Below are 16,212 nucleotides of genomic sequence, written 5' to 3'. Positions count from 1 at the left end.
ATCAGAAAACATTTACAAAAGATAGAAAATGTTTCACCTTTTCAGAATTAGCTCCAGAACAGCTAATCAGTTACCAATATTCTGTTCCCAATCCAAATAGTTGTGAAAAAACATTGCTACTTTTAATTTGTACTTTACCCTTCAACTAAACACTTGCTGAAGAGATTCTTTTACCATTTAAAAAATGGTTTATATAAGCAAGAACCCTAGTAAATAAGACGTTACTAGATGACAACATTATACAAACTGAGCGTAGATTTCATGATATGCATCTGACTTCATTTCTAAATTAGTAAAGGATACTGAAAATGTCCATAGTCGATAAGAATAAGGCCTGGATACAGCAATATGCATAATGCATTAGCAATCTGTAAAGAAAATTATTGTGAAATAAGAAAGTAATCTGTTACTTGAATCAAACCGGGTAAAAGTGTAGCTTCATTTAACACAGTAGCAAATGTTCCCCTCTTACCTTCTATTTATCGAAATACTCCATTTTTATAAAGCAACTCTTTAAACACTAAAGTCTTCATGGAGGTGACGTAGTATACTTCAGTAAAAAGGAAAAAAATCCCTAAAAGGTGTTTGTCTGAGAAAGCACTTTTAGATATATAAATCAGATAAATTAATCTAATGATTAATCTATATAAAATGACCAAAGAGAATAGTCATGGGACTTCCGTGGTGGCTCAGTGTTTAAGAATCAGCCTGCCAGTGCAGGGGACACGGGTTCGAGCCCTGGTCCAGCAAGATCCCACATGCTGCGGAGCAACTAAGCCCGTGCGCCACAACTCCTGAGCTTATACTCTAGAGCCCACAAGCCACAACTACTGAGCCCGTGAGCCACAACTATACTGAGCCTGCACACCTAGAGCCCACGAGCCACAACTACTGAGCCTGCATACCTAGAGCCCGTCCGTGCTCTGCAACAAAGTGAAGCCACCACAATGAGAAGCCCGCACACTGCAACGAAGAGTAGCCCCCGCTCACCGCAACTAGAGAAAGCCTGCACGCAGCAACAAAAACCCAACGCAGCCAATAAATAATAAATAAATAAAATTCTAACACAAACCATTTGATTTTTTTTTAAAAAAGAGCATATTTGTTAACTGTGAATATATCGCAACTTTTCAAAATGACCTTCAGTTGTCATTCTCACAAGCCAACTCAAAATTCAGATTTACCAGTTAAGCAATAAATGTAGCATGCTGTGCATTTCAGCAGTAATAACTTCTAAAATTCAGTGCATCTTATTACTATATTTGGACATTAAAATAATTACTCTAAGATAAGTTAATGTTTCTAAATGAAAATTAATTGACAGAAGATATACTGTTCCCTATTATCTATTCCCAAAAGCATGACTTCCTTAAGCTCTACACTTAATAGTTAAGGTAATAAAACATTTCAGAGATGAAATGTCAGGTTACTTCAAAACTTACCTTTTTCTTAGTTGAGATTTCTTTTAAACAACAGCAGTACAAAACCACTGCAGGTATGTAAATCAGCAAATCAGCAATTAACACTGAAAAAACAAGCAAATGATTTTAAGCGTTGAGTCCATCAGGGTCTACTATAACCTATTAACAGCCTTCCTCCAACCCCGAGTGGGAATTCTATTAACACAAGGTTCCTACCCACTCTGGACAAGTCCTTTCCATGTTGAGCACTTTCCATTCCCTTCACCTGTGCCTAATTTCAACTGATACAGTACTAGAGTCTCTTAATTTTCTCTAACAAATTCACATATTAAATCAATTAGCTGTATCTAAAACCAGTTCTCTCTTTGCTCTGACTTGGACATAAAAATTAAGAATACTCAAAGCAAGGGAAGGAAACTTTTATTTTCCCCTCAATATCTGTATACTCCAAATTTTCTGATGTGAAAAATACCTCAAACGTGGAGATGCATAGGAGAATCTTTTTTAATGTGAATATTTATAAAAATTCATAAATTTTTGCTAATTAATGCCTACAAAGAGCTTGATAGGTCCAGGTGAGGAGGAAACTGAAAAAAAGTGGGAAAAAAAATAAAGCAATTCATAATTCTGAATGTTCAGTCCTTTTAGAACAAAGAAAAACTATTAAGTTCTTCAACAGTACAACACAGCTATCCAAAAAGCCTGTTTTTGTCTTGTACCACACATAAGATAAATGATAGTAAACTGTCAGTGTTAGATGCATGCAATCCTATTTTCAGCTCCAGATGCCACATTTTAGATGACACTGACAAACTGTAACATATTTGAAGGAGCACAACCAGAGGCCTCAAAACCATAATCACATTCAAGAAACTGGTTGTCTAAGAAACAGCTGAAGTATTTACGAATGTTCAACCTCGACAGGAGATGACTTCAAATGTCTGAAGGGTGTTAGATATATAAAGGATTGGACTTGTTCTATGTAGCCCAAGGAAACAGAACCTAAAATGACTAGTGAAGGTTCAATATAAGAAGGAAATTTCTAATGACTGGGGCTCTCTGAAAATACAACAGAGTCTCTAAAGGCTGTAAGTTCCCTGCAGATACAGGTATTGGCTCAGAAGCTAAATATCATGTGGTGAGTATGTGGTTCAAAAAGGATTAAAGCATTTGGGAAGAGGGAGTGGTGTGAGAGAGGGAAAGACGGGCAATACAGAGGTTATCTCTTGGGCCTGATATTCCATGACTGGATGAATAGTAAAGAGAACAAACCCTGACTAGATTTAGACTAATTAAGGAAAAGACCCAGGCTAGCATTAAAGCCTAAGTCTTGTAAAGCTTTTAAAGAAATTTAAGCTTATTACTTTCAACTTTTAAACAGCACACAATAAATGCTCAATAAACATTTGTTGTAAAGATTAATTTAGCAACACTGCAAAGCAATATAATATATGACATACAGCTGTAATTCACTGTAAAAGTGAAAGGGATTTATTAAAGCAACAGCCTAAACAAATAAAACTTTAATTTAGAGCTAACCAACTTCAGGTGAGCTATTAATATTAGCCTCACTTTACTAGGCCTCAGTTTCCTCAGCTTAAAGTAAGGATAACAACAGTATTTACCTCATTTGTGTGTCCAAATTATTAAGGGAGATAATAGTAAATGTAAAGCACCCAGAATTATTAGTTTCTACCCTTTTGTTTTTTAGCTTACATATACATTTGCTCACATATTATACATATATATGCATATTTATAGTTACACAACTATAAAAGTAAGGACAATAATAGAACCTGTCATCAGTTCAAAAACAATTTTAAGTCAAATTTTACACTCAATGCCTATTGCTCTTTTACCTGTCGCACGCATGAAGAGCTTATGTGCCTGACTCTCATATCCACGTGATGTATGGAGAGCAATCCAGTCTGGATTTATAAACTTTGCCCTGCAAATCAAACATATGTACATGCACTTTATTCTCCAATACTTTTAGCAATAAGGACATCTGAGGACATATGAATCTATTTTGAGAAGAGGCCATTGCTCCTATAAAGCAGTGGAGTTAAGGCTTAAGCTTTACTCTTTCTATTTAACCATGTGAAACTGACTAACGCTATCAGAATCTGCCATGCTTATCTTCCAACAAACCCATGTAGCGTGTTAACTAAAAGCCCTACCTTCATGATTCTTCCAGTGTGAAAACAATCTTATGTCACATTTCATTTATTAAACATATACTTTGTAAAGAGCAATACACTAATATTGACAAGAGGATCATAGTTTTATAATTTATAATCTTTTCAGTTATCATAATAGGCTATAATAAATAGCTATTAATCATAAATCATTGCATAAAACTGAACATAATTATTAAAGATAAATTAAGTTTTCAAACATATTACATTCTCCAGAACACTGCAAAGTATATCTGATTATCCTGAAGTTTGGAAACTTATTTTTAATCCAGGACGCTAATTTTTACAAAATATGAAATAGAACAAATAAAATGAGTTCAGAAGATAATGTGAAGAAGTTCCTCAAATTTCGGCTGATACACTTCAAGTCTGAAATGGAATACCAGGACAGAGTAGAACTGGTTCTCCACTAAATAGAAGCACCTAATCTTCTATAAACCATTCCATTTCTGTAAAAGAAAAAGGAATTCCAATCCCGATCTTAAATCATAAGTGAAACACTATGGTACTTCTAGTTTCTTACTTGACAGGTTAGTCAGAATACCATTTAGACCTTTATTTCTCATTTACTTTGGGCCATTCCAGGAAAAAAGCTTTCCTATGCACAACTAACTGTATTAGATATATTTCTCAGTAATCCATGCATAGTTGGTAACATCTCTACTTCAAAACAAAGCTAGATTTTTGCGTATCTTCCTAGACTTTCCTCCAAAAAAGTTATGAAAATAGTCAAACTCTGATAAACTTTCCTACAATCCAATTATAAAGGTATGGTGCTCTACAAACCATAATACAATAGTAGCTACAAACGATTTCTTCTCTATTCAACAAACTCTTCCTTACTACATCTGCTAGGGCATAAATATTTAAAGTTATGTTAAGGAAGAAAAACTTACACATATGCACATAAAAGACTATGATAAGCTGTAAGAGGTGGATAGTCCAATCCCCAATACTGTAAGTTGTTATCACTGCCATTAAAATACCTGAAAAGGAAAAAGAAAGCACCATTCCAACAATCAATATTCAAGAAATACTTATATTTAACATCTCACTTCATTTAACTTAATTAACATGAAAAAATGTTATACAAGGTTAAAAAAAAATTCATCTAAACTTCTCCCCCTCCTAAAAATTTTTGTGAACTCACAATTAAAAGTTGTTATTGAGTAGTGTGACTAAATAATTTATTGTCTAAACCAAGGTACTCTTAAGAAAGAAGCTGTAAATAATTAAGCCATAACAATAGAGGCAAACCAAGATTCTCACAGGCAAACCGGAACTTGTTATCACTCTACTATTAGTAAACTTAATGACCAACACTTATACAAAAGAAAATATGCAACGAAAAGAGAATTTGCTTCTGACGGTCTAAAAAATTAAAGAAACAATATGAAATCACAATTTAAATAAAAAATGAATGTCAAAGACCACATAAAGATTTGGTTTACAAAGAAAGAAATATTGCATGAAACAGGTATACTTTTATTAATAACACTTTGAACACAATTCAACCAACATGTAATGAGAGCCTATTGCATGCAAAATTCTGTGAATTAAGGAAGAAAGCTAGATCTAATGTTCATAACTTAACAGGCTCCTCTAACTGGTCAAAATGGGAAGGAACGAAATTATATTCAAGAGTGTTATCATTAACTTCAAAATGTAATTTTTTCTAACATATCATGGGTAGTTTTGCTTTTTACAAAAAAATAATTTAAAATAGTTCCAGGACTTCCCTGGTGGCACAGTGGTTAAGAATCCACCTGCCAATGCAGGGGACATGGGTTCGAGTCCTGGTCCAGGAAGATCCCACATGCCATGGAGCAACTAAGCCCGTGCACAACAACTACTGAGCCTACGCTTTAGAGCCCACAAGCCACAACTACTGAAGCCTGCACGCCTAGAAACCGTGCTCCGCGACGAGAAGCCACTGCAATCAGAAGCCCACACACTGCAATGAAGAGAAGCCCTCACCCGTCACAACTAGAGAAAGCCCGTGTGCAGCAACGAAGACCCAACACAGCCAAAAAAATTTTTATTAATAATTTAAAAATAAATAGTTCCAAACTTAAAAGTTTCAAGAACAGTTCAAAGAGCTTCTGTACATCAAATGTAAAAATTTATTTAACAAAAGACACCATAAGAAAAATTCAAAGACAAGAATGGGAAGAAGATATTTATTTTATACATATACACACACCAAAAACTGATTAAAATATAGAATACTATTGTATACTGTTGAATACTGTGGCAGACAGACTTTAAGGTCATCCCCATGAACCCATCTCCTGGTGTTCCTGCCTTAAGTGTGTACAATCAATCCCCTCCCCTCAAGTGTGGGCAAGACCTGTAACTTGCTTGTAAACAAAATATGACAAACGTGATAAGATGGTCACGCCTGTGCTTATGTTTTATGTATATGTAAGATTCCATCTTGCTGGCTAAGCTACAGAGACTCCCTTTCACTGACTTGGAAGAATCAAGCTGTCATGTTTTAGTAAGTGGGCATACTGGAGAAGCCACATGGCAAGAAACTGCAAGTAGACCCTAGGAAATAAGGGTAGCTTCCAACAAGAAACCAAAGCCCTTAGTCTTGTAAATGCAAGGAAATTAATTCTGCCAATAACTTGAGGGAACTTGGAAACAGTTCCTTCCCCAGTTGAGCCTCTGATAAGACTGCAGCCTCAGATGACAACTGGACTGCAACCTCCTGAAGGAGACCCTCCCTGATCATAATATTGAACTAAGCTGTGCCCAGACTTCTAACCTAAAGAAACTACAATAATAAATGTGTGTTTATGTAAGTACCATTTATGGTCACTTGTTACTTGTTAACACAGCATAGAAAATTAATGTAATTGTTTATTTTAAAATCATATAAATCATTACAAAAAAGATCAGCAATCCATCAGAAACATGGGGGAAATATATAAATATGCAAATTTGAGAAAAAATATGATGGTCAGTAAATATATTAAAAGATACTCAACAACACAAGTACTCAAGGAAATGGAAATTTTAGAAGTCTGGTGTTAATTGTTATTATTAAATATTGGTAAGGGTATATGGAAAGAGATATTCTTGTGTTGGTATCCATTAAAACTGGCTACTTTATAGAGATTCCACTTCTAGGAATCTACCTAGGAAAAACACGTACACATGTACACAGGAGAAATGTACTTTATCATTCACCTCCTAAAAGATATTTAGAGTGTTTCAGGCTTCTCATAATTATAAACAATGCTGAAATAAAGTCATTCCCACAATTACTGACTTATAAACCTGTGATTTTTTTTAAAAAGGCAACATGCTCGGGCTTCCCCTCGGGTGGTGCAGTGGTTGAGAGTCCGCCTGCCGATGCAGGGGACACGGGTTCGTGCCCCGGTCCGGGAAGATCCCACATGCCGCGGAGCGGCTGGGCCTGTGAGCCACGGCCGCTGAGCCTGCGCGTCCAGAGCCTGTGCTCCGCAATGGGAGAGGCCACAACAGTAAGAGGCCCATGTACTGCAAAAAAAATAAAAATAATAAGGTATTCCTATTATTCCTGCCTTGAATATGGTTGTACAAAGTCACAGTGCTGGTAGCCCTGGCAGTCATCTATTGATCATGGGGTGAAAAGCCTCAGGATGAAAAGCCAACATGCCAAGAAGAATAAATGAATGAGAAGAAAAATGGAAAAGCCTGAGTCCTTGATTGCTATTATTTTTTAATATTTATTTATTTATTTGGCTGTGCTGAGTCTTAGTTACAGCACACAGGATCTTCATTGAGGCATGTGGGCTCTAGTTCCCTGAGCAGGGATCGAACCCAGGCCCCCTGCATTGGGAGTGCGGAGTCTTGACCGCTGGACCACCAGGGAAGTCCCTTGATTGCTATCATTGAGCCAGTTAACCAGCCCTGCAAAGACCTACTTATTGAGTTAATTATTTTATTGCTTAAACTATTATTACTTAGGCTTTCTACTACTTGATGCCAAAACTACTCCTGACTTCACACATAAGGAACTGTCATTATAAAATTAAAGAAAAAAAGTTCAATTTTCCTCTATTACTTATAACTATGTGTATTGAAATGGAATAAATGTTTAAATTTAGAATTATAAAACTGACTTTTTTTTTTAATAGATTTATTTATTTATTTATTTTTGGCTGCGTTGGGTCTTCGTTGCGGTGCACAGGCTTCTCACTGCGGTGGCTTCTCTTGTTGTGGAGCACAGGCTCTAGGCACGTGGGCTTCAGTAGTTGTGGCAGATGGGCTCAGTGGTTGTGGCTCTCAGGCTCTAGAGTGCAGGCTCAATAGTTGTGGTGCATGGGCTTAGTTGCTCCGCAGCATGTGGGATCTTCCCGGACCAGGGCTCGAACCTGTGTCCCCTGCGTTGGCAGGCAGATTCTTAACCACTGTGCCACCAGGGAAGTCCCAAAACTGACATTTTAAAAGTTTACCTCATAGATCCTGATTTCACATTTTAGACAACTTTGTCACTTGAAAGTTTTGACTATACTATGGCTAACTTTCTAGATGAAGACAAAGATTTCACTCTTGGAAAAAAAATTTTTTTAATATTTATTTGGCTGTGCAGCGTTTTAAGTTGCCGCATGCGTTATCTTTAGTTGCGGCATGCAGGGTTTTTAGTTGTGGCACGTGGGCTCTTAGTTGCATCATGTGGGATCTAGTTCCCTGACCAGGGATTGAACCAGGGGCCCCCTGCATTGGGAGCGTGGAGTCTTAACCACTGGACCACCAGGGAAGTCCCCACTCTTGGAAAACTGAAGTTAAATGAGAAACCATTCCTCAGCCACGTTGCTAGGTAACAATAATGGCAAACTAATCAAATTTGACAAAATTAGCCCCAAAATTTAGAATATTAGAAATGTTATTTCTAATATAGATTTATATCCACTGTTGATAACAGTGAACCTGTCCCAAGGATATATTTTCTGTTTTATAAACTGTGCCACTGAGATATATCTTTTTCAATGATAGTCATTATGAATCATACAGCAATGAACTTCAAACTAGGGGGAAAAAAAGAAATCACACCATTTAAACATTAGAACTCGGCACTTTCCCTGCCATGGCCTAGGTTCATTACGGGGTCAGGGAACTAAGACCCCACAAGCTGCGCAGTGAGGTCAAGTAAATAAATAAACAAATATGCACACACCTATTAAAAAAAAAGAATAGTATCAAATATTCAGCTGACCTCTATTTTAAATACTCCAAACTTGGACTAGGGTACAGCCAACCTATTAATAGAGAGCTTAATATGAAGTTCTTGTATGTAACTCTCTCAGAAAGGAGTTATATAAAAGCAGTGACCAGGGCTTCCCTGGTGGCACAGTGGTTGAGAGTCCGCCTGCCGACGCAGGGGACACGGGTTCGTGCCCCGGTCCAGGGGGGTCCCACATGCCGCAGAGCGGCTGGGCCCATGAGCCATGGCTGCTGGGGCTGTGCGTCCAGAGCCTGTGCTCCACGGCAGGAGAGGCCACGGCGGTGAGAGACCCGCATGCCACAAAAAAAAAAAAAGCAGTGATCAAAGCAATCAAGAGGACAATATAAACAGTTTGCACAACCAGGTTTAATCAATAATCTACCAGGCACCTAATAAGTAAAAAAATACTGTCATCAATTGTTATCAGAATGTGTTCAACAAAAATGACAGTGCATGGATTTCTGTGAGATATAACTACAGCTAACATTTATTGAGAACTCATTACACTTCAGGCACTGGTCTAAAGTGCTTTAAATGAATCATTTTATTCAATCCTCACAATAACCCAGTGAAATATGTATTCTATTATTTCCATTCTATGAGTGATAAAACTGTGGCAGAGATAGTTAAATAACTTGCAAAAGCTCACACTGCTAGTAAAGGGTACAAGCCTTGATCTGAAGTCTGGCAGTCTGACTCTAGCCCTACACTCTTCACCACTAAGCTACTGCTTTTTTTTCATCTCATATGTTCCTTACAGGAGGAAGCTTTGCAAAACCTCCAGAAGAAATACTCTTAGTCCATAAACTTCCACAGTTTATGTCCTGAGGAGCTTCCATGGCATACAGTGTCCTATCCTCCAAGTTCTAGTTCAGCACCAGATTCCAGCTGGTAACTAAATATATGGGTAACTTTCAGGAGGATGAAATTTCAAAATGAACCGACAATATGCAGGGTAATATATGTGACATCAGTATACAGGAAGATGAGGATTCTGAAGGTTAAGAAATAGCATATTTTCCTTTTAAGTATCTTCAAATAATCTACATTAACTGACCGATAAACAATAAAATCAAGTTAAAATTATCCATACCATTGTTTGATCGGTAAATTAATAGTAATCTCTTGCCAGTGTCTCTGAGCTTCATAATCACCAAACATAGGGGGCTTTCCAGCACCTAAGATGAAAGGTAAAAAAAGCAAAATAAAAATATACTTTAGTATATCAGTGATTTTATTTCCTTATGAAATAAAATCCTTATGAAAATTTTCTAAATTATAGAGATAGTATAGGTGGAGGAAAAGAACACAGAAGTTACCTAAAAAGTCAGAGAGATGAGGTCTGAATCCTAGCACTGCTAGCACACTGAGTGACTGTGTAACCCCGAGCAAATGACTTAACCTCCCTAAGCCTCAGTACATTAAAAACAGAATCAATATTGTCACCTAAAGGACTGTTGGAATAAAGAAAATAATGAACATAAAATAACCTGTATAGTACCTGGCACACATAAACATTCAATAAATATTGTTAACATTAATTAGTTATTAACATTAGTTTCTTTTTTTTTTTTTTTTTTTGGCTTTGCCGCACGGCATGTGGGATCTTAGTTCCCCAACCAGGGATCAGACCTGCACCCCCTGCATTGGAAGCATGGAGTCTTAACCACTGGACCACCAGGGAAATCCCTTAATTAGTTTTTAATTAATTAGTTGATGATACTAATCATAAGATATCCAAGTTTATTTTTACTTCATGAGAAAGACTGTCAACTATACTATCCAATAAGTATCATAAAACAATAATAACAAACGTCTATATTTTACCAAGGACTTTTACAAGCTAAATATAAATAACTTAAGGTCAAGTACAGAACCAAAAACGGACTATATATTGCAAAGACATTGGTCAGGTCAGGCTTTGATGTCAAATGAGTTATATAAAAACTGCCACGGGCTTCCCTGGTGGCGCAGTGGTTGAGAGTCCACCTGCGGATGCAGGGGACACGGGTTCGTGCCCCGATCTTGGAAGATCCCACATGCCGCGGAGCGGCTGGGACCGTGAGCCATTGCCACTGAGCCTGGGCGTCCGGAGCCTGTGCTCCGCAACGGGAGAGACCACAACAGTGAGAGGCCCGCGTACTGCAAAAAAAAAAAAAGAAAATCAAACAAAAACTGCCACTTTCTAGTTTTTTTTTTACTTCAGAATTGCAAATAAGGGATAATGGATCTTTAATAACTAACAATTGACAGTGTCTACTACATACCAAATACAACAATGGAGCAGTTATTATTATCACCCCCACTTTACAGCTAGCAAAACAGAGGCAATGGTCACCCAGGTAATGAATAGCAGAGTCTGGACTGGAACCCAGGCAGACTGGCTCCATAATCCATGTTCTGGGCTCCTACTGTGTATTGCCTCACAACTTGGTTAAGGCAGGTTGTTAACCTTAAATCATTTTAAATGACATAAAGGTAATTCCATTTAGTAAATAGTAAACAACCACTATTTAGCTAGCAGTTGACTACAAAACTGTGAGAAGGCCCAAATAGGTACAGTACAGACACAGGTTTCTTAATCAGCAAGTGAAGATCACATATAGTCAAATATATTCAATAATCCATTGGGAAGGTGTGCCACATTGGTGAATGATATGTTATCAATCACCAAACTCTAACCCAGACGTTCTCCAGCGTTAGAACACTACATTAAGTAGAGGTTTTGCATTTAACAGCTGTATTATACCACTATTCTTTAAATGCTAGCATCTCCACCCAAGGAGATACTCCCAAGTATGATATAATCATGGGAAAAGCAGATTAACATCTCCAAAGCATATACACATTGAGTGACTGCCGCAAAACATTACCCGCAGTACAGGCACATGTATACACACACACAAACCTACCGCTGTCTCTCTCTTAGAAAGTACCATATCTTATTCATTTTTGCATTCTCAGGATGTAACTGCACCTAGCAGATTCTCAGTGAATGATGATGTAGGAAGGATGTCAATATTATCAGTATGATATAGCAAGGATTTTTAGTTCAAAAAGATTTGAATTTTTGAGTCCCTGATTTTCCACTTACTGAATGTGCAACACTAAGCAGTTTGTGATGGCAGACCAATTAATTATGCGAAGGCTACTTTAACACAATGCCCATATACTGGTTCTTGTCTCAAAACATCTTTAAGTTACTATCTAGCATTTTGAAATTCCAAGCCTCAGCTCATGCTGCTTACTTCCTCTCCCTATTCATACACCTCTTTTATCAACTCGTATCCAACCTTTAAGAACCATGCAACTGCCAAATTCTCCACAAAACCTTCCCTTATAAATTAAAAACATACTGATCATTAATTATTGACTTCTTAGAACTAATCTTTATTAAGGGCAAACTATAGACATCATACTTATATATATTATTTTATTATTCATTACAGTAAGTCTAACAAGCAAGTGTTGAAATTCTTATTTTCTTCATATTAGGCTAGGGATTGTCAGAGTGATTAAGGAAAAAGAATTATTAGCAACTGCAGTAGTGAAAACTTTATTAAGTACTTAAGAGCAAAATAAAATGCCAAGAGCTTTAGATGTAACTCATTTGATCTGCAACCTATGATTTTACCAGCATTTTACTGATAAGGAGACTGAGACCCTGAAATTTTAAAATAACTTGCCCAGTGTCACACAGCCAATAAGACACAGCTAGTAACATTCAAACCCACCGGCGTTAAATCTCAATACCTGCGTCCTTGTCAGAGAGTAAACAGTAGAGCCATGATTTGAATAGGAAATAGAAGACAATAGCCATAACAAGAAATAAATACCAAACTTGAAATATATCAATTGTTTAGTGAATTGAAAACCCATTACCACAGTATCTCAGAGCTATACCTCCTCCTTCTGTTTAATAAACAGCATGTGAAAAAAATGTAGAAATCAAAATAGTTAAGTCAAGTAGATTTTAAAAAGGAAAAAAAAATTATTGACTTCTCATAATACTTATATTTTCAGTATCATATATTTTGTCACATGATTATACTATTTTCTAATAGCTACCCAAATAAGAATTTTAATTCCAGTGGACATAGAATGTGATTTTTCCAGAGTTCACAGGAAACATATTGCTAGGCATATAGTACATACTTTCAGTTAAAACTTGCTCAGTTAACTGAACAGGAGGGGGGATTAACTTACAATTTATTTATTTATTTATTTATTTATTTATTTATTTTGCGGTACGCGGGCCTTTCACTGCTGTGGCCTCTCCCATTGCGGAGCACAGGCTCCGGACGCACCAGCTCAGCGGCCATGGCTCACGGGCCAAGCCGCTCCGCGGCACGTGGGATCATCCCAGACCGGGGCACGAACCCGTGTCCCTTGCATCGGCAGGCGGACTCTCAACCACTGCGCCACCAGGGAAGCCCAACTTACAATTTTTTTAAAGAAGGAAAATAATTTCCCACTGAATAAACCTTATCTTTACGCGTGCACTTTATAGATGTGTGTGTGCTGTGGGGGTAGTTTCTTTTTTTGGTGATACAGCTGCTATCTACAGGGAGAAAGGAATTGATTTTTATTTTTTTTCTTTTGCTTTTGTTTGCTTGTTTTTGGCCCACTGGGATAATACCTATACCGTGGGCATAGGAAACTACTTAAGTCACAGAGGATCTTAAGTAGTTTCCTACACCTGAAAAAATCCAACTATCTAGATTTTCTGAAATTGCTCTAGACTTGGGGTCAGTGTGGAAGAATTTATTACCATTCTCTAACAAAGAGAAGGGTGGATAATGACTCTCTTCAGGGTTGAGAAACAAGTTTCTATCCAGAGTCTGACCTACCTCAATAAATGCAGCTGACACTGGCTATGAAATTAGTACTTAAGTTTTTAAAACTGCTAAAGTGCCCTTAAAGCAACCCAGAAGACCAACCCAACCGTACCTATCGGAGCTTCATTTGGGAAGGGCAAAATGGATTCCTTCTACTGTGATCAATTCTGCAAATTCATTTACATGAGATTCAGAATTACATAAAGAAAACGTATTAATGTACATTTACAAAGCTTCAATTTTGTCTCATTCTTAGGAAAATGGGCTTAAGCACCACTTAAATGTTCATTTTATTAATTGCTGATCTATTCAGAATTATGTTAGAATTTAAAAAACAAGTAGTTTCTTTGATAACAATACATACTAATTGCCTTTACAATGAAACTTTAAACATTCTAAGGGAAGAGAATTTGGTTAAAATTTTCCATAATAATCCCCCTTTTATATATTCTTAGTGAGTGACAAGAAACATTACAAACAACAATGGGTAAGCTGAGAAACTATACAGTATGTGCATTTCAAAAGAAGAAATAACGGACTAATACTAACCAAGCTCACCTGAGCTTCCTCACTCCAGGGCTTCCTAATTACAATCTTAAAACAAGAAAAACAGAAAGCAAACTAAAATAAGCATGTTAAAAGCAAATTATAACCAAAATAAGTATTTTAATTAATAGAGGGAAAAAAATCTCAACAGAGTCACAGATGTTACACTCATTCAGTAATCCTCCCAGCCTCCTCTGATATAGAAGTTCGTCACACGTGAACACTAAATGTCACACTGTTTACGATGGAGTTGAGAACTCTGACAGAATCACCATTTTTCTTAGTATTTAGCATTTTTATTTTTCTTATCTGAAAAATAACAAAAATATATAACAACCACCTACAAAAGATGCTACAAATATTTTAATATGCAATAACAATACTCCTCTTACATAGTGATCCAAAAATACTCTTGTTCTGTTGACTTTCTTAGAAGACAATTTAAGAGTAAGGTTTAACTTTTTTGTTTTTGAAGTATAGTTGATCTACAATGAGGTGTTAGTTTCAGGTATACAGCAAAGTGATTCACTTATACATATATATATATCTATGCTTTTAAAAATTCTTTTTCCTTATAGATTATTACAAGATATTTAGTATAGGTCCCTGTGCTATATAGTAGATCCTTGTTGGTTATCTATTTTATATATATATAGTAGTGTGTATGTTAATCCCAAACTCCTAATTTATCTCTCCTCTCCCTTTCCCCTTTGGTAACCATAAATTTGTTTTCTATGTCTGTGAGTCTATTTCTGTTTTATAAGTAAGTTCATTTGTATCATTTTTTTTAGATTCCATACACAAGCAATATCATGATATTTGTCTGTCAGGCTTACTTCACTTAGTACGATAATCTCTAGGTCCATCCATATTGCTGCAAACAGCATTATTTCATTCTTTTTTATGACTGAGTAATAGTCTATTGTACATATTCTTTAACCATTCATCTGTCAATGGACATTTAGGTTCCTTCCATTGTATATACTACTGCAATGAACACTGGGGTGCATGTATCTTTTCAAATTATAGTTTTCGCCAGATATATGCCCAGGAGTGGGATCGCTGGATCATACAGTAACTCTATTTTTAGTTTTTTAAGTAAACTCTATACTGTTAAGAGTAAGGTCTAAAATAAGCAACAGGACTTTCCTGGTGGTGCAGTGGTTACGAATCCGCCTGCCAATGCAGGGGACACAGGTTTGAGCCCTGCTCCGGGAAGATCTCACATGCCACAGAGCAACTAAGCCCGTGTGCCACAACCACTGAGCCTGCGCTCTAGAGTCTACAAGCCACAACTACTGAGCCTGCATGTCACAACTACTGAAGCCCGTGCACCTAGAGCCCATGCTCTGCAACAAAAGAAGCCACCGCAAGGAGAAGCCCGCGCACCACAACGAAGAGTAGACCCCGCTCGCAGCAACTAGTGAAAGCCCGCAGCAGCAACGAAGACCCAACACAGCCAAAAATAAATAAATAAATAAATAAATAAATAAAATAAGTAACAGGAGTCCTGTTTTCAGATGAGGGAAGTAACTGAGTAAACTCAGACTTTAGGAGAGAAATGTTAGAATAAGTAATGTATGTAAGCCACAGGGATAGAAAAGTATTATATATGCATGCTGTTCTCTACTTGATTCCCATTAAGCATTTGATTATGTACACTAGTAATACTGAAATGGTGTGATTTTTTAAAATTATTTAACCCTATACCCTGATATTAATTTAACTTTCTCTTGAGATAAAGAGTGCAAAGAAAATAATATATCTGTCAAAATTAGAAATTTTGTGTGTGAAATTGCAGCAAGAGAGAAAAGACAAATCACCTACTAAGGAATAACAATTAAAATGACAGCTGATGTCTGAACATAAGCAACAGAAACTAAAAAACAATGAGAGAAGATTTTCAAAGTATTAACAGAAAATAACTGTCAATACAGAATTCCATATCCAGAAAAACTTTACAACAAAGAGCAAAATAAAGGTATTTTCAGACA

The 16,212-nt window shown here is 36.7% G+C and overlaps 2 protein-coding genes across 5 annotated transcripts in view; one reads left to right on the top strand and one right to left on the bottom strand.

Moving 5' to 3' along the window:
* The window catches only part of LOC112396639 (centromere protein R-like), a 96,928-nt gene that overhangs the window by 64,578 nt on the left and 16,138 nt on the right, over positions 1-16,212 (top strand). The gene's annotated exons all lie outside the window — the stretch shown is intronic.
* Positions 1-16,212, bottom strand: part of ALG6 (ALG6 alpha-1,3-glucosyltransferase) — a 59,841-nt gene that overhangs the window by 30,782 nt on the left and 12,847 nt on the right. For 2 of the 3 annotated variants that reach the window (XM_024740407.1, XM_024740408.1), the window contains exons 3-7: positions 9,928-10,012; positions 4,516-4,605; positions 3,281-3,369; positions 1,443-1,525; positions 304-368 (exon numbers count right to left, since the gene is read on the bottom strand). In XM_024740407.1, the coding sequence (XP_024596175.1) occupies positions 304-368; positions 1,443-1,525; positions 3,281-3,369; positions 4,516-4,605; positions 9,928-10,012 (412 nt within the window). Of the gene's footprint in view, positions 1-303; positions 369-1,442; positions 1,526-3,280; positions 3,370-4,515; positions 4,606-9,927; positions 10,013-14,221; positions 14,267-16,212 lie in introns of those variants that run through there. The other variant, XM_024740409.1, reaches the window with a different exon arrangement.

This window comes from Neophocaena asiaeorientalis, unplaced genomic scaffold (assembly GCF_003031525.2).
Source record: "Neophocaena asiaeorientalis asiaeorientalis breed wild unplaced genomic scaffold, Neophocaena_asiaeorientalis_V1.1 scaffold581, whole genome shotgun sequence".
Taxonomy (NCBI): Eukaryota; Metazoa; Chordata; class Mammalia; order Artiodactyla; family Phocoenidae; genus Neophocaena; species Neophocaena asiaeorientalis.
Note: the sequence above shows the minus strand (reverse complement) of the source record. Positions and strands in the feature narration are given on the sequence as shown.